Below are 18,827 nucleotides of genomic sequence, written 5' to 3' on the forward strand. Positions count from 1 at the left end.
TTCACGCCTCATGCCATCGAAGTTAGCTTTCCTTAAGTTTAGGATCCTAGTTTCTGAATTAACTGTGTCACTCTCCACCTTAATTAGAATTCTACCATATTATGGTCACTCTTCCCCAAGGGGCCTCGCACAACAAGATTGCTAATTAGTCCCTTCTCATTACACATCACCCAATCTAGGATGGCCAGCTCTCTAGTTGGTTCCTCGACATATTGGTACCTTTATTGCATGCATCCCTTATTTCTTGTTTGATGCTGTCCCCAACCTCACTACCACTGTTTGGTGGCCTGTAGACAACTCCCACCAGCGTTTTCTGCCCTTTGGTATTCCGCAGTTCCATCCATACCGATTCCACATCATCCAAGCCAATGTCTTTCCTTACTATTGCATTAATTTCCTCTTTAACCAGCAACACCACCCCGCCTCCTTTTCCTCTCTGTCTATCCTTCCTAAATGTTGAATACCCCTGGATGTTGAGTTCCCAGACTTGGTCACTGTGGAGCCATGTCTCTGTGATACCAATTACATCATATCCATTAACTGCTATCTGTGCAGTTAATTCGTCCACTTTATTCCGAATACTCCTCGCATTGAGGCACAGAGCCTTCAGGCTTGTCTTTTTAACACACCTTGCCCCTTTAGAATTTTGTTGTAATGTGGCCCTTTTTGTTTTTTGCCTTGGGTTTCTCTGCCCTCCACTTTTACTATTCTCCTTTCTATCTTTTGCCTCTGTCTCCCTCTTGATTCCCTCTGCCTCCCTGCATTGGTTTGTATCCCCCTGCCATATTAGTTTAACTCCTCCCCAACAGCACTAGCAAACACTCCCCCTAGGAGCCTAGGAGAAAATACAGCCATTTTCTCGGGTCCTTGGAAAAGATGTATGTCAGGATAGATAAGCTGTCCAAGCCAATAATACACTGAAGACTTCTGTATATCTGTAGCTCCAGGTTTGACATTCTCCTTCGTGTAGCTGTTTGTAGCATCACGCTTCTGTCCATCCATCTTATGACTTTGTGTTGCGTCCTGAAAACCGGAAATTTATTTTGTGAACATAACCTTACCAGCAACACTTTTTTAATAATCTTCTAGACATTTTCACTTTCACCAAAAAAAATTGTGTCACATCTGCAATCTTTGATAAGTGCTCCAGGCACAGTAATGGTTTCAATTCCTGCACCGGGTCTTTAGCTAATTCCAAGTCTTGGTTTAATGTTTGTGTAAGCTGTAGGAATGCCTTCCTGGTCACTGGAGATAATTAATTGGTACTTTGTGCTGCGTTATCCTCACAAAAGGCAAGAAGAACAAACTTAACAAATTAGACAAGATCATAGATGGAAGGGTTCTCAAAACACCAGGTGCTTTTATTTCCCTGCTCATCCTGTTTCTTCATGTTGACATGAACAGAACTAGTGTCTTGAGGATTAAAGTTTCTCATCTGAGCTACTGCATTTTCAATTTATCAGTAGGTAAGACCGAACCTGTTGAGATTTCCATGATGAATTCTCTCATGAGTAGAATCTAATTACGTTGCCATCGTAATTAGTTGCTTGGGTTTTGGCCCTCAAGGACATATCAGGTTTCCTTGCGAACTTTTATGTTTTATCTGAACATTGAAACATGTTTTACCTGAACATTGATAGATTCTCAATGTAATCAGTTCTCTGTGTTGCCTCTCCATGTCATGAAATGTATCTTTCTGGTGTTTTAGTCTTGATGCAGTATAAAATTATGTAATTTGGCCATGTATATCTAACTGGAAGGGAATAGGGTACAGGCTTCACAATACTGGCCTCGTGCCCTAAGCCCCTCGAGGGATATTTTTGTCACTACTGAAGGAAGCTATTTACCCTTTGTCTTGGAGGCTGAGCAACAGCTGAATCAGTGTTCCTTCTCATACAAGCATTCATTGCTTAGCATTGCTGAATTGTCCAAGTAAAAGTAGCTCAAGTCCTTCACAGCATTTCATAAATTAAAACAAAAATGCGTCGTTATGGTACAGGAAGACGAGGTAGACTAAGAGTTGTCGCTAAATGTTGTCTAATTTAGAGAAGGAAAAAGGATCTTGTGCGTAAGCCCAGTTGGAGTTTTTTCTCTCAGCAACATTTAAGTTGGGACAAAAGTGGCAAGTGTAAAAAAAAATAGTAGTTTGGGTCAAAGCACATCTCTTTAAAAAATTTGTATTTTTAATGGATGCCAGATACTATACTTATATTGGATTGCAACATTAAATAAGTCTTTGTTGAATATTGAGATTAAAAGATGCCAATAAAGAACCCTTTTTGAGTAGGTCTCATCAATAAGTAAGATCCGGGGTTATTTGTGGGAATAGTTATGTAATCAACTCGAACTAGACCAATGAATGTAGCAGCACTTGCATAGACCTACATGATTGATTATAACTGATTTTGATGAGGCTGAAGATCACAATTGGTATTAAAAACATCTTCTGCAGGGGCAAGCTTCAGCAGTTCCAGGGATTTTGCCATGAAATGTGACCACGTGAAACAGCTGCAATAAATGCCAGAGGAGAGGGGCATTGAGGCAGTGAAAACGCTATTAGTTGCAGAGTTCTGGGCTCAATTTTCCCCAACGCTGTTTTTTGGCATATTGCCAGAGTTATGCCTATTTTTCTTGGACCCAACTATTCCAAAAAGAAAACGTAGCAAGTTTCCCCGTTCTATTTTTTGAAATTGGCGCCACGCAGCCTGTCCTGTAGATTCGGGGGGGATGGAGCCCAATGTCTACGCTGAAAATTGATGTTCCCCCCCCCACCCTTCTGCGCATGCACGAAAAAAAAGTAATTCCTATGGGCGCACATGCCCAGTGCAGCTCCTGGTCTGCATTCGGCCATTTTTAAAGACCCAATTGTGTGTGAGAACTTTATTTCTCATTGGAAAAATTGGAGCTGCAATACAAAATGCAATGCGGTGCAAGGACCAAGAATTTCTTACAGGCTGAAGTGGAGGCACAAGCTGGACACTAGCAGAGGCCACATAAAAGTTCCACCAAAAGAAATGAAGAAACGTTGGAACCAACTTGCACAAAATTAGTGTGTAATGGTGACCACCCCGAGGTCTAGAGGCCAGTGCAAAAAGAAGTGGCAGGACCTTGGTCAAGTAGTTAGTGTAAGTGATATTTTCATTTATTCAATCAAATTGCAATTGTAAATGTGACCCAGCTGTATATGTACTACCCAGCAGAAAGACACCCTCTTTAAAAAGTTATATTTTCATCTTTGCAGAGGATGGGGGTGAGGGGGAGGTGATGGATGAAGCCCACACTGTTGTACTCACTCTGGAGGAGGTGCAGGTACCACCCATTGAGGTGCCAGCCTGACTAGTGGTATGAGTGTTGGTGGGACATTCCATGGTATTCCACCGTCCGAGGCTAGTGATTCCAGTGGGATGCAGCGAGGCACACCCAGGGCCCCGCTGTCTGAGGCTGCGGGTCCCACTGGGATGCAGCGAGCCACACCCAGGGTGAGGAAGGGAAGGAGAGCGCAGGATCGAACAGGTGTGGTTCAGCTGATGGCAATGAGTACGGAGAACATTGACCTTGCGTGATCACTCCTGGACACCATCAGTGTGGTGGGTGATGAGGTATCGGGACTGTCTGGAGAAGTAACAACACTCTCTCGAGAAATGGAAACAATGTCGGTGCACATGAGAGGGGGAATGTCGCAGGTAGCTGATGCGTTGTCTGTGAACATGAGTGAGGGAATATTGCAGGTAGTTGTCACACTGTCAGGGCACATGAGGGAGGGAATGTCGGAGTTAGCTGCTACAATAAGGGAACACGCCCAGACCCTGCACCCATTGACTGAATCAACTGCCACTCCCACTCCAATCCCCACACCAGCCTCTGAAGAGGCCCAAGCCAGGCCCTCCACATTGCCGCCTGCCCCCCGCCCCCACCTCAAGAAGTGCACATTACCCGAGATGTTCAAAAGAATAAGCTTGGTACCAACCCGAGAAACACTGCGCCACCGCCTGTGGCAGGGGTGGAGTCACAAAGCACAGCAGGACGGACTTAGAATAAGGTGGAGAAGAGATGGCTGCAGCCTTTCTTTACTGCTGTTGTTATTACTGTTGTAATTAAGTTTTTTGTAAGTTATGTAAATTTACAAGTTTAAAAGTTTGTAAGTGCTCTTAACTGAAAACTTTAAAGTTTGATACAGGAATATTTTTATTAAAGTTAAGTACAAACAAATGTTAAACTTTTGAATAAAATATGTTTTTAAATTATAACTTAATCATTTCCATTATTAACACAACTTTTTGAACTAAAGAATCATAATTTCTATCATTTGGTCCATTAACACAACACAACATTACGGAACCGGTCCAAAGAGTAAACATGGTCCATGTGGAATAGTTGCTGCTGAGCCTTCAGGCAGCAAAACGTTCAGGGATGAGCTGCTGGTGCAAGGCTTGAGCAATCCTCCGCCGTCGTGCTCTGGGTTCGGGTAGTTTTTCTAAATTTCAAAATATACTTTATTCATATAAAAATGTGTACAGTACGTTCAAAAGCAGTTCAGTACATTTAGCTGCGGTCAGCAATCCCATACACTACATTTGGGTGCTGACGGCAGTTCCGTTCGATACATTTCCTTGCTTTTCATTTCAAGTACAATTCGGTACAATATGGGATACATTGTAGTACATTCGACAAATTACATTACATGTGTCACTATACAGTACACGGAATGGGTGACGGTACATTTACATTTTTTCTTTTCAACGTGCATTACGAAACAGACCTTGCATTGTACATGGCACTACATAGGTGTTTACAGATCATGGTGCTCCATGTACACAAAAAAGAAGTTGCAAGTACAGCCCGAGGGAGTTTTATACTGATTCCTGCCTCCGGGTTTACCGTGGCAGAAGGGCTTTAAACTGTGGCCCTTCCCCACCGTGCCTTTGCGGCGGCTGCACCAATTTTGAGTGCGTCCCTCAGCACGTAATCCTGGATCTTGGATTGCGCCAGTCTGCAACACGCAGACATGGACATCTCCTTGCTCTGGAAGACCAGCAAGTTGCGTCAAGACCAAAGAGCGTCTTTGACCGAGTTGATAGCCCTCCAGCAGCAGGTGATGTCTGTCTCGGTGTGTGTCCCTGGGAACAGCCCGTAGAGCACAGAGTCTTGTGTTATGGAGCTGCTTGGGATGAAATCGACAGCAACCACTGCATCTCTTTCCAAACCTGCCTTGCGAAGGCGCAATCCTGAAGGAGATGGGTGACAGTCTCGTCCGCCCCGCAGCCGACTCGGGGCACCGTGCCGTGTTGATGATATGTCGGCTGTGCATGAACGCTCTGACTGGTAAGGCCCTTCTCACCGCCAACCAAGCTATGTCTTGGTGCTTGTGTGAAAGCTCTAGCGATGAGACGTTCTGCCAAATGAGTTCGACAGTCCGCTCAGGGAACCACCCGACTGGGTCCACCCTCTCCTTCTTTCGTAGGGCGTCCAGGACGTTACGCGCTGACCACTGTTTGATGGCCTTGTGGTCAAAGGGGTTTTTTGTGAAAAACTTTTTCACGAAGGACAGGTGGACAGGCATGGTCGCTGGTGGGGGCGTTTCGCGGCAGCGTGGCCAGACCCATCCTTCGCAATACCGGGGACAGGTAGAACCTCAGCACGTAGTGACACTTGGTGTTTGTGTACCGGGGGTCTGTGCACAGCTTGATGCAGCCGCACGGCCACGTTCGGAACGTCCTTTCCTCCACTGTCCAGAGATTTGTACATTGTGTCTCTGCGGATACGTTCCATTTTGGACCTCCAGATAAAGTTCGGGTAGTTGCATGGCGTCCTCCTCGTCATCTGCATCTTCCTCCTCATCATCAGCCACTCTCACCTCAGGTGGGTCTTCTACTACCATCTGCTGCTGCGTCATGCTGGCTAAGTTATGCAGCGTGCAGCACACAATAGTGAACTGACCAACAATCCCGGGAGTATTACAAGTAGCCTCCGGAATGGTCCAGACATCGGAAATGCTGCTTCAAGATGCCAATGGTCCTCACTCTTATGCTGCAAGTTGCAATGTGTGACATGTATTCCCGGTCAATCTCCATCCAGGTTACGCGTAGGGGCGTCATGAGCCAGGTGGCAAGGCTGTTCACTTTGTCTCCCAGTAGTCAGCTCTGCCCTTCTGGCTGCTGCTGAAACATGGCAGATATAACTCTCTCACATAGGATGGATGCATTATGGCTGCTCCCAGGGTTTCTTGCATGAACTGACATGATGCGATACATGTCGTCACACACGAGTTGCACATTAACGGAGTGGAAGCCTTTTCTGTTCCTGTACGTCTCTGAATCCTTCAAAGGAGGTCGCAAGGCGATGTGGGTACAATCAATGCAGCCCTGTACCTTTGGGAAGGCAGCAATCCTGGAGAAGCCCACAGCTTCTTTCACGCATTGTCTGGGCGGTCATGGGGAACTTTATGTAATCATTCCTCCGGGCATAAAATGCAGCAGTTACCTGCTGAATACAGATATGTGTTGCATGTTGAGGCCTGGAACGATCCAGATGCATAGAATGAAAGTGCAGCTATAACCTTCACTTCAACTGACAAAGCAGTCATCCTGACATTTCTAGGTTGCAGATCTGCTTTTACTAACTCCCAGATCTCAGTTACAACTTCTTTGTGGAAATGCAGCCTTCTGACACAGTCTGCATCACTTGGGTGCAGGTATGAACGCCTGTCTCAATATACCCGACGTGGGTAAGGCCTTCTGCCCATCACCGTACGGGCTCGGAGGTTATTCATGCGACGATGTCGAATAAATTGTGTCCTCCGTAGACCCATCATGCAGAAGGCTCGCACAAGGTATGGCATTGTCAGTATTGCCCCCATGATTAAATTGTACCTTTGCAAGAAGCTCAAAACAGCAGACAGGACAAAGTTCTTTGTTATGCAGCATGCCCTAGGTCGATGCCCTAGTACAGACCACACCCAGGTCTGAGCAGACACAATGATCGGGACCCCCCCCCCCCCCTCACCAGGCTTTATTTGATGCATGGTGTAAGACTTCTCATGCCTTCCGTTCGCCTTCCACAGCCCCCCACCCTCCTCCCCCGGGCTTCTTTTCAAGCTGAGCCTCGAGCCCCTGTGTCCAGGTGGCCTGTCAGTTTTTAAAAAAAATCTAAACTTAAAGAATTCTATTAAACTTCTATTTCCTGCATTTTAAGTTTTAAAAATTTAAGCTTGATTATACATATTTATGTTCTTGACTCCCTCCAAAACTTTGCCTAAAAACAATGGCGTCATTCTGTGCCGATTTTTAAAATTTTTTTTAATGTGTGTTGGTTTTCCTCGAGTGCCCAGAATTTTTTTCGTGAATGGTCACATATGCCGTTCTAGGAGAAATTTAAATTGGCCAAACTTTCATAATTGTGAAAAACTGGCGCAGACATCAAGTTATGATGGAAAAAAAATGAACCTAAAAAAATCGTAACTAACTGAGTTACGCTGGCGCACTAAGAATCGGGAAATTTCGATTTTTTTCTAATTTAGGCCAAAAAACGGTGCAAATCACTGGGGAGAATTGAGCCCCTGGACTTGCATGCCAAGGGGGTAGTCCAGGCAGCTTTAATCAGTCATCCAGATTTGTCAGAACAGGATAGAAGGGTCTTTTTAAAGTAGCTCCTTTTATAAATTATTTTTTTTAATTTAAGCATAGAATTGCTGTTTCTAAACTACAAGTTTTCGAGGTAATTGTTGTAGTTACAGAAAGCAGGTGTATTTGGTCACGTACTCCATTTATATGGAATAATAGTTTAGTACCTATACTGGGCCAATGTTAAACTATTGTTGGCTTTTGTATGGCCTTTGATCGTTGTCCAGGGGCAAATGTCAATCTCTGGTATTTGCAGTGGAGCCAGTTGCAGACGGGCGTCATTGATGTGAGGGAGCACCTCCCAGCTGTGTGAAGGGCAAATTGGCAGGACTACAATCATGCAGTAAATTTGTTTCTATTCAATATTTACAGCTTGACAACAGACTTGTATATTTTGAATAAAACTTTGGTTTTAGAAATATACTTGCCAAGTGAATGGATTTATTGATCTTCAGATATATACTAAACAATTGTGGGACCTTTTGTTAATTACAAGTTTTCTATTTTGTTTAGTCTATGCAGCCTGAAAATATTATACTCTCCATCCACCTATAAGGTGGGTACAGAAAACATTTGCCATGAGACAAACTTAGTTTCTTTTCTCTTTGTTTTAAGGACCCGAAAGGTGTCTGTACACATCCCTTTGAAAGTGGCAGGACAAGTTGAGAAGGCTGTTTTTAAAAAAGCATACGGGGTCCTTGGCTTTATAAATAGAGGCTTTGAGTTATAAAGCAAGGATGTTATGCTAAACATTTATAAAACACTGGTTAGGCACCAGCTGTAGTATTATGTCCAATTCTGGGCATCACGTTTTCTGAAGGATGTCGAGGCCTTAGAGAGGGCACAGAAGAGATTTATTGGAATGATACCAGGGATGAGGGAGAAGTTGGGATTGTTCTCCTTAGAGTAGAGAAGGTTAAGAGGAGATTTGATAGAGGTGTTCAAAATAATAACAGGTTCTCTTTACTCTATCAAAACCAATTTCAGTGGCAGAGGATCAATTATCAGAGGACACAGATTTAAGGTAATTGGCAAAAGAACGAGAGGCGACATGAGGAAAAAAAAACTTTATAGAAACATTTAAAATAATGAAAGGGATAGATAAGATAGAGGCAGAGAGGTTGTTTCCACTGGTCAGGGAGACTAGAACTAGGGGGCACAGCCTCAAAATACGGGGGAGCCAATTTAAAACTGAGTTGAGAAGGAATTTCTTCTCCCAGAGGGTTGTGAATCTGTGGAATTCTCTGCCCAAAGAAGCAATTGAGGCTAGCTCATTGAATGTATTCAAATCACAGATAGATAGATTTTTAACCAATAAGGGAATTAAGGGTTATGGGGAGCGGGCGGGTAAGTGGAGCTGAGTCCACGGCCAGATCAGCCATAATCTTTTTGAATGGCGGAGCAGGCTCGAGGGGCTGGATGGCTTACTCCTATTCCTAATTCTTATGTTCTTATGAGTTATGATCTGGAATGCACTACCTGAAAGGGTGCTGGAAGCAGATTCGGTATTTTTCAAAAGGGAATTGGATACATACTTGATTTGGGGGGTTGTGGAAATTGCAGGGCTATGAGGAAAGAACAGGGGTGTGGGACTAATTGGATAGCTCTTCCAAAGAACCTGCACAGGCATGATGGGCCAAAATGGTCTCCTCCTTTGCTGTATCATTCTATGACAATTATGCTACCATTTTTGTGTTGATGCAAAACAGGCAGTATAACTTCAGGAGTCAAGTCAGCAATCTTAACTCATAAACTGACTGAAATTGGGAAGTACAAGATCATCTTCTAAGAAGTCACCTTGAACCAGGTTGACTCTTCATCAGTTGCAGTGTAATCCTAGCCAGATGGAAAGCAGCAGCTTAAATTCCAAGGTGGTCTGCTGGACCTCCTAGGGACATTTTAAAACTCCTATTTCAATCTTTATGAGCAAGACTCTGCTGACCTTAAGGAGTGAATATCTGCGTAGATTCTCCCACTCGTCCAGCTCTTTTGCTGAAGTTATAGCAGACAAGTAGGCGAACCCCTGTGGAATTTCACCCCCTACGCACCTCGGGATGTTTCTTTAAGTGAAAGGCGCTATATAAATGCAGGTTGTTGCTGTATTTAAAAATGAACTGTGCAGCGAGCAGAGCTCTGCTCGGGCACCAGTGCAATCCTGCACAATGTTCCTTCGTTACTTCCCTCTGTGACCTGCAGCTGGCTTTGACTTCAACTGGTGGGTCTACAGTATAGTTACAGCCTTAATTTCACTTAGTTGTACAGAACTAAAGTTTATAATTTAAACTTTAATGTTCAGAGAGCCCAGAATCTAAAATGAAACCTGCAATTTACCTAGTATTCACTCTCCTAGATGTTGTTGCATGCTAAGATATATTTGTATTTTGTAGCCAGCTTGGTTCTGAAAATGTTTTTGCAAACCTGAATGGCTCAGGAGAAAAGAAAGTTGCTGGCGACAGAGTTTGAAAGACCCCCTCCACCCGTCCCCCACTATTATCCTGGTGTTGCTATTCTGCCTGTGATCTACAAGAGTGATCAAATGACGGGGCTGACTGATGCTCTTTTTGAGACATAACTGCACCACTTTGACTGAAGTTTGGCAGTGGAAGGCACAAAAATCACCTTGATTGTTATTCTGAGGCTCATGTAAAGTGTCTGAATTTAAATGCAATGGAGCTACTACCACCAAGCATGATGCAGCTATTGGTTGCCAGTATGATTGATGCTTTGAAACAGCAGTGCAAATAATATTTTGTGGGAAAAATGGTTGAGGGCAGGCCACATTCTCTTAATGGGGGAAAAACTGAAAGCAGAATCCATTGCCAACTTTGTTCTTTCTGACTGTAATTCACTTATTTATCAAGCTTTGCACCCTGAGCATTTTTGGTAGATGAAAGCTATTCTGCTTGGGTGCCTTCGGCACTGTAACTTCATCACAGCAACAGCAGTTGTGTCTGACTGTGTTGAGGATCCCACACGGGTACTGATGCCCAACTTTGAAGCAATGAGCCTCTGAACGCATGAGCTCTTTTTGACCGCTGGTAAGCCAGGATTTTGCATCCATTGTTGATCTTGATAAGTCCTGATGTCCTAATTACTGCCCAACACTGAAATTGTTGATGCTATGTGGAAGGATGGTGAGCAAGAGGGCCAAGTAAGAGGAACCAGAAAGCAGACTATGGTTGAGGAACCAGTTCCCACGATGGCCAGGACATTGAATTGTGTGTGATTGCTGTCAACTCAGACAGAGGTCCCGGTGGAGATTTATTCTGCACCAAATAGAGACAAAGTTTTGTGGACAAATGGGCTGTATGCAGGAAGCAAACCAAAATCACTGATTATTTTGCAAAATAACTGCTTTGTGCAGCTTATACAGTACATGCATTTTATAAATTGCTGTTTTATGACTTCTAAGTGTTCCTGTAATGTGCATTGTGCTGCTTCATTGAAACTCTATTAAACACAGCTTATTTCCACTGCCAGCTAATTAAAATTATTTCTCCCCCGCAAATAGAAGGCTTGCATATGTAATGCTTTTCACAACCTCGAGCTGTTCCAAAGCACTTCACACTTTAAAAGTACTTCTTTGACTGTGATCACTGTTGTAGTGTAGGGAAATTTACAGACAACAACGGAGATGATGACCCTATAATCTGCTTTAGTGGTGTTGGTTGAGGGATAAATGTTGGCCAGGACACCAGGAAAGTGCCCCTGCTCTTCAAATGGAAAAAGTTCATATTACGTAAAGTAGACTAATTGCTTGTAGTTGATATTTACTTATAGTGTGTTTTAGATTAGGGTGAAAAGTCTCCTGAGTAATGGGTATAGTTTTTAGAAATTAAAAATTGAATATCGGAATCCTGAACCGCCACCTCTGGAAAAAGTTGGAGACCGAGAAAAGTCTGAAGCAGAGCCCCAGACTTGTCAACAATCAAGGTGTGTTTTCTGCCTTCCAAATGCTAAGCATCAGTCAAAGTAGGGTGGCAACAACAACAACTTGCATTGATAAAAACAAAACATCCCAAGGTGCAGTCACTTCTCAGAATGAGCACCAGTCATTCCCTGCCATTTTATTGCTCCTGCAGGCCATGGGCAGAATAGCAACACCATGAAAACATTGGCGTGCCTTTTCATCTCCCATTGCCAGAGAAAAGTTCATTTTAGATGGATTTGGTATAGTGTTTTGGATAATCAATGCAGAGGTTACATGAGTTTTTGTACTGTTACAAGCTATCAATTTTCATTCTACTTTGTTTCTGTGTCACATTGCTGTTCAGGACCAGCCTGAGACTGCAGTTTGCTCTTTTCAAGACTATCATGGTCTTTAGGGGATGAAAGAGCTTCCCCCTTACATTATCATTGAAGAGGGGATTCTGCAAAGAGTATCTGCTTTCTGATTACCTCTAACCAACTTAATGTAATAAGGAACAGCAGCATGCTACTTGAGACTCTGTTACTTGATTGATTTACTTATAAATCTCTGCAGTAACCAATGAAGTGTTTAGAATTAATGGAAATGTTTAGGCAAAAATAAGCAGTGTGATGGGAAGGGATAGAGTTTAATGGTGGTAGTGCAGCAGAGAATAAGATCAAAGTAGGGAATAATGGTAACATTTAAATTAAAGGTTCTTTATCTGAATGCATGAAGTATTCGTAACAAGATCGATGAACTAGTGGCACAAACAAGAGATAAATGGGTTTGATCTAATAGCCATAACAAAGATGTGGTTGCAAGATGATGAAAGTCGGGAACTGAATTTTCCAGGTTACTTAACGTTTCAAAAAGGAAGGCAGAATGGAAAATGAGTTGTGGGACGGGGGTTAGCCCTGATAAAGTATGACATAAGGACAGTAGAGAGAAAGGATCTTAGCTTGGAAGATCAGGAAGTAGAATCAGTATGGGTAGAGATGGGAGTAACAAGGGGCAGAAAACACTGGTGCCAGTTCTAAATAGGCCCCCGAACAGTAGCTATACCGTTGGACAGAATATTAATCAAGAAATAGAAGCTTGTAACTCGGAGAATTGTGAACCTGTGGAATTCTCTACCACAGAAAGTTGTTGAGACCAGTTCGTTAGATATATTCAAAAGAGAGTTAGATGTGGCCCTTACGGCTAAAGGGATCAAAGGGTATGGAGAGAAAGCAGGAATGGGGTACTAAAGTTGCATGATCAGCCATGATCATATTGAATGGTGGTACAGGTTTGAAGGGCGAATGGCCTACTCCTGCACCTATTTTCTATGTTTTCATGTAATGCAATAATCGTGGGGGACTTTAATCATCTTATAAACTGGACAAATCAAATTGACACAGTTAGCCTGGAGGGCGAGTTCATGGAATGCATTTGGGAGAATTCCTAGAACAAAATGTCATAGAACCAACCAGGGAACAGACTATTTTAGATCTTGTATTGTGTAATGAGACATGGTTAATTACCAATCTCGTAGTAAAGGATCCTCTGGGGCAGAGTGATCATAATATGATAGACTTTCACATTAAATTTGAGAGTAACTTGCCAAAGTCAGAAACTAAAGTCTTAAACTTAAAACCAATTACATAGATATGAGGGGTGAGTTGGCCAAGGTAGATGGGAAAAATAGATTAAAATGTATGGCGGTAGATAAGCAGTGACCAGCATTTAAAGAAATATTTCATAATTCTTGACAAAAATACAATGCATTGAAAAACAAAACCTCCATGGGAAAAGTGATCCATCCGTGGCGAACTAAAGAAGTTAAGGATAGCATTAGATTAAAAGAAGCAGCTTATAATATTATGAAGAATAGTAGTAAGCTTGAAGATTGGGAGAGTTTCAGAAACAAGCAAAGGATGAGCAAAAAATTGATAAAGGGGGAAAAAATATAACGAGAGAAAACTAGCAAGAAATATAAAAAAACAATTGTAAGAGCTTCTACAAGTATGTAACAAGGAAGAGAGTAGCAAAAGTAAATGTTGGTCTCTTAGAGGCTGAGACAGGAGAAATTATTATAAGGAAATGGTAGAAACGTTAAATAAATATTTTGTATCTGTCTTCACAATGCAAGACATAAAAAGCACACCTAAAATGGTGCAGAACCAAGGGTCTAATGAGGGTGAGGAACTTAATGTAATTAATATAAAAAGAGAAAAAGGACTAGAGAAACTAATGGGATTAAAAGCCAACAAAATTTCCTGGACCTGATGGCCTACATCCCAGGGGCCTAAAACGCTGGCTGCAGAGATGGTGGATGCATTGGTTTTAATCTTTGAAAATTCCCTAGATTCTAGAGCGGTCCCAGTGGATTGGAAGGTAGCAAATGTAACACTGCTATTCAAGAAAGATGGGAAGGAGAAAACTGGGAATTACAGGCTAGTTAGCCTGACATCAGTCATCGGGAAAATGCTGGAATCCATTGTTAAGGAAGTGGTATCACGGCACTTAGAAAATCATAACTGGATTAGGCAGAGTCAACATGGTTTTATGAAAGGGAAATTATGTTTGACAAATTTATTAAGAGTCTTTTGAGAATGTAACCAGCAGGGTAGATAAAGGGGAACCAGTGGATGTTGTATATTTGGATTTCCAAAAGGCAATTCGATAATATTTCACAAAAGGTTATTACACAAGATAGGGCTCATGGGGTTGGAGCGGGGGGTGGGTGGGTAGCGGGGGATAGAGGATTGGTTAACGGACAGAAAACAGAGAGTAGGGATAAACGGGTCGTCTTCAGTTGGCAGGCTGTAACTACTGGGGTGCTGCAAGGATCAGTGCTGGGGCCTCAGCTATTTGCAATCTATATTAGATGACTTGGACAAAGGGACCGAATGCAATGTATCCAAGTTTGCAGATGGTACAAAGCTCAGTGGGATAGTAAGCTGTGAGGAGAACAAAGGGATATAGATAACTAAGTGAGTGGGCAGTAAGGTAGCAGATAGACTATAATGTAGGGAAATGTGAGGTTATTCACTTGGGTAGGAAGGATAGAAAAACTTTTTTTACATTGTGAAAAACTTTTAAATGTTGGCGTTCAGAGAGATTTCGGTGTCCTCGTGCAAGAAACATAAATGCTAGCATGCAGGTACAGCAAGCAATAAGGAAGGAAAATGACATGTTCTTTATTGCAAGGGGTTGGAGCATAAGAGTAAGGAAGTCTTGCTACAATTGTACAGGGCCTCGGTGAGACCACACCTGGAATACTGTGCACAGTTTGGTCTCCTTATCGAAGGAAGGATATATTTGCCTTGAAAGTGATGCAACACAGGTTCACTAGATTGATTCCTGGGATGAGCGGGCTGTCCTATGAGGAAAGATTGTGTCGAACATAACATAAGAAATAGGAGCAGGAGTCGGTCATTTGGCCCCTCGAGCCTGCTCCATCATTTAATAAGATTATGGCTGATCTGATCATGGACTCAGCTCCACTTCCTGCCTGCTCTCCATAACCCTTTATTCCCTTATCACTCAAAAATCTGTATCTCTGCCTTAAATCTATTCAATGACCCAGCCTCCTCAGCTCTCTGGGGCAGAGAATTCCATAGATTTACAATCCTCAGAGAAGAAATTCCTCCTCATCTCAGTTTTAAATGGACGGCCCCTTATTCTGAGACTATGCCTCCTAGTTCTAGTTTCCCCCATGAGCGGAAACATCCTCTCTGCATTCACCTTGTCGAGACCTCTCATTATCTTGTATGTTTCAATAAGATTACCTCTCATCCTTCTGAACTCCAATGAGTACAGGCCTAACCTACTTAACCTATCTTCATAAGTCAACCCCATCATCTCCGAAATCAACCTAGTGAGCCTTCCCTGAACTGCCTCCAATGCAATTATATCCTTTCTTTAAATATGGAGATCAAAACTGTACGCAGTACTCTAGGTGTGGCCTCACCAATACCCTGTACAGTTGTAGCAGGACTTATCTGCTTTTATATTCCATCTCCCTTGCAATAAAGGCCAACATTCCATTTGCCTTCCTGATGACTTGCTGTACCTGCATACTAACTTTTTGTGTTTCATGCACAAGTACCCGCAGGTTCCTCTGTACTGCAGCACTTTGCAATTTTTCTCCATTTAAATAGTAATTTGCTTTTCTTTTTTTTGCCAAAGTGGATAACCTCACATTTTCCCACATTATACTCCATCTGCCAAATTTTTGCCCACTCACTTAGCGTATCTATATCCCTTTGCAGATTTTTTGTGTCTTCCTCACAATTTACTTTCCCACCCATCTTTATATCATCAGCAAACTTGGCTACATTACACTCAGTCCCTTCATCCAAGTCATTAATATAGATTGTAAATAGAATGGGCCTATATTCTCTGGAGTTTAGAATGCGAGATTCTGAAGGCGAGTGACAGGGTGGTTGGTAGATGCAGAGAGGTTGTTTCCCCTGGCTGGAGTGTCTAGAACTAGGGGGCATAGTCTCAGGATAATGGGTAGGACATTTGAGACCAAAATGAGGAAGAATTTCTTCACCCCCGAGGGTCACGAATCTTTGGAATTCTCTGCCCCAGAGGGCTGTGGATGCTCAATCTATTCAAGGCTGAGCTAGATAGATTTTTTGACTCTCAGGGAATCAAGAGATATGAAGATCGGGCGGGAAAGTGGAGTTGTCGATGATCACATCCATGATCTTATTGAATGGTGGAACAGACTCAACGGGCCATACGGCCTACTCCTGCTCCTAATTCTTCTGTTCTTATGTTATGTTTGAAATGTTAGTGCAGGACATCTGCAGCAGCAGAGTTCATATGGTGCTTGGTGGATATTAACTGTACCAACTCAGTATTTGATGCATAATGGATAAGTTGCAGGTTGATTTTGGCCAGTACAGGTTGAACACCTCAAATCCGGCACACTCTCTTATCCAGCTACCTCCTCCGTCTGGCATCATTCCCAGTAGGGGGTCGCTACCCGCGCTGTGTCCTGGGACTGGGCGCTCCTTCTCTCCCCGCCACCGCTGGTACTCCCTGAGGCCGGGTCGGCATGATGTGTCCTGAGGCCGGTCGCTTTTCGGGCCCAGCTTTGTCCTGGCAATCCTCCTGCCCGTTGCACAGCCACTGCTCGAAGATGCAAGTCTTGGTGCTGCAGTGGAAGTTCCCTTGTTGGCAGGAGAAGCAGCTCCTCTCGCCTGAGCTGTCGGGGGAGTTCTTCTGGTTGTTGCAGCGGTCTGCTGGCGGGTAGCACATGTCGCTGGTGTCCCCTCATGGGTACTCTCCTCGTCCTTGCCGTCTGGGCAGTGCCACCACCTGTCGTAGCGCTGCGCGTCGGCGAAGCAGTCTCCGGCGTTGCTGCTCCCACGGGAGGCAGTAGCCTTTCACCTGGTAGGTAGCATTAAAGCCGTAACCAGTGCTGCCAGGCTCGGTGTGGTAGGAGACGGCGATCTGATCCCAGGAGGACCTGAGGGTGACGAGACGCTGGTTGTTGCGAAAGGAGAGAGTCTGCAGCAGCCTGCCACACTCCTGGGCCGGCCCATCGTACACACGCACCCTGTCGCTGTAGCCCAACTGCAGGCTGAGCTGCAGCATGATGCACCGGCTGTCCTACGTGTCCACCAACCAGGTGCAGTCCAACTTTGCCACTGCGGGCGGAAGTAGTCGGGCGACGGGAAGGAGCCGTAGAAGTTGCCCAGCCTCTTGCCGCAGCTCCTCCTCTCTCCGGCACAGGTCTGGTCCTGAGGGTGCTGGATAAGAGAGGTTCAACCTGTACCATCGATGAGTGCATCTCATTGCCACTTCAGTAACTCGTGCTTCACCAGATTATAAATTTCATAAATCATTTGTACAAAAAACTTTTATCTAGAAAGTTTACACAAGCTTTTTTGTATACCTGTAGGAAGAGATGTACCTTGAAATGTTATTTAAAACTTTGCTAAACTAGACCAGCTGTCTTGTTCGATGTTTCCTTTTTAAAATTGGATGGAGCAGGATCTGTCCACATGCCTAATCTTTAAACTTTCAGCGAGCATTCAATGATATGGTACTTAAAGGATCTCCTCCTTGCTTTCAATTAATGGAATATTAGATAATTGGGCTTCATGTTATGTGCCATAAATATTGACTTATGATCTCCAATAAGTTAAACTTCATTAGATTTTTCACCTTGTTTTGTAAGTGATTTCCACACATACTCATGCAGCATGTTAAAAATCTCTTGTGGTACAATAATGTACAATTATTATGGTTTTGAAATATAACGCTGATTGTTTTTTATGAAGACTATACACAATACATTTCCTAGGTAAATTCTGGAAGGTTTGCTTTTTCACTAGAAGTAACATTTGATTTATTTTATTCTTCATTGCTGCTTTCATATTTGATTAGAAATAAGCTAACATAGAATTTTCTTCTTGACATATGGCAAACATAGTCCCATTTGTCATATTGTACAAAGAATATCAAATGCTTAAAGGGTTCCATTCTTAAAAATCCCTTTTTTTCTTTATTTTGTAGAGGCAGTCTGTCTCCACGACAAAAATGCCATGGCCTGAGGAATTCTATCTTGAACAGTCTGTTGAGAATAATGAGCCCATTGAGTCTGGAAATTGGCCAGTTGACGATGATGATTATGATAATTCCGGATCAGGCTCAGGTAAGCTGACAGCAGCACTTTGCCTTTTGCTTTTATTTTGCCACGTTCAGGGATAATTCAGGAAGACCTCATGGCTAGCCAACAAACTCTTCTGTCTGATACTGAAATCCAACAATCAGTAAACCAAGAATGATGACAATTGACGCTTCTGATATGCAACATTTGATTTTATTTTTATAACTGTATTTTATGCACCAGAAAATGCTGCAAAATTTAAAACTGTTTTCAACATTCTGATTCCAACAGTTTTTCAGAGGCATTTTTTCTGTAAAGAAATGTCAGTATGTCGAAAGGCTTTAATGGGAAACTCTGATAAGGAAATTCATAAACCACATAGCTGGATTTGTCTGTGTGGGTTTTAAGAAAGTCTAGTATTAAACTGTTACTCACACCCAACCTCTTTCCGTTTCCCGCCCGGCAACCGAATAAATTGACAGACTTGGCTGGTTGTCGGGTGGGAAAACCAACGGCAGGAGGCTGTAGCAAGGGATCCTTGGGACAATACCCAGCAATCAGGAGGGGAACAGGCTACAGATCAGAGCTTGAGGTGGCCGGCTGTGATCACAAGGCAGACTGCATATTGGAGCTTGGTGGTTGAAGGGTCGCTGATCATGGCAGGGGCTAGAGAAAGGCCATGATC

At 43.2% G+C, this 18,827-nt stretch overlaps 1 protein-coding gene across 2 annotated transcripts in view; it reads left to right on the forward strand.

The window, feature by feature from the left end:
* sdc2 (syndecan 2) overlaps window positions 1-18,827 on the forward strand; it is a 135,358-nt gene that overhangs the window by 104,366 nt on the left and 12,165 nt on the right. For both annotated transcript variants that reach the window (XM_070876449.1, XM_070876458.1), the window contains one exon: window positions 18,049-18,187. In XM_070876449.1, the coding sequence (XP_070732550.1) occupies window positions 18,049-18,187 (139 nt within the window). The remainder of the gene's footprint in view (window positions 1-18,048; window positions 18,188-18,827) is intronic.

This window comes from Pristiophorus japonicus, chromosome 1, assembly GCF_044704955.1.
Source record: "Pristiophorus japonicus isolate sPriJap1 chromosome 1, sPriJap1.hap1, whole genome shotgun sequence".
NCBI classification, from domain to species: domain Eukaryota; kingdom Metazoa; phylum Chordata; class Chondrichthyes; family Pristiophoridae; genus Pristiophorus; species Pristiophorus japonicus.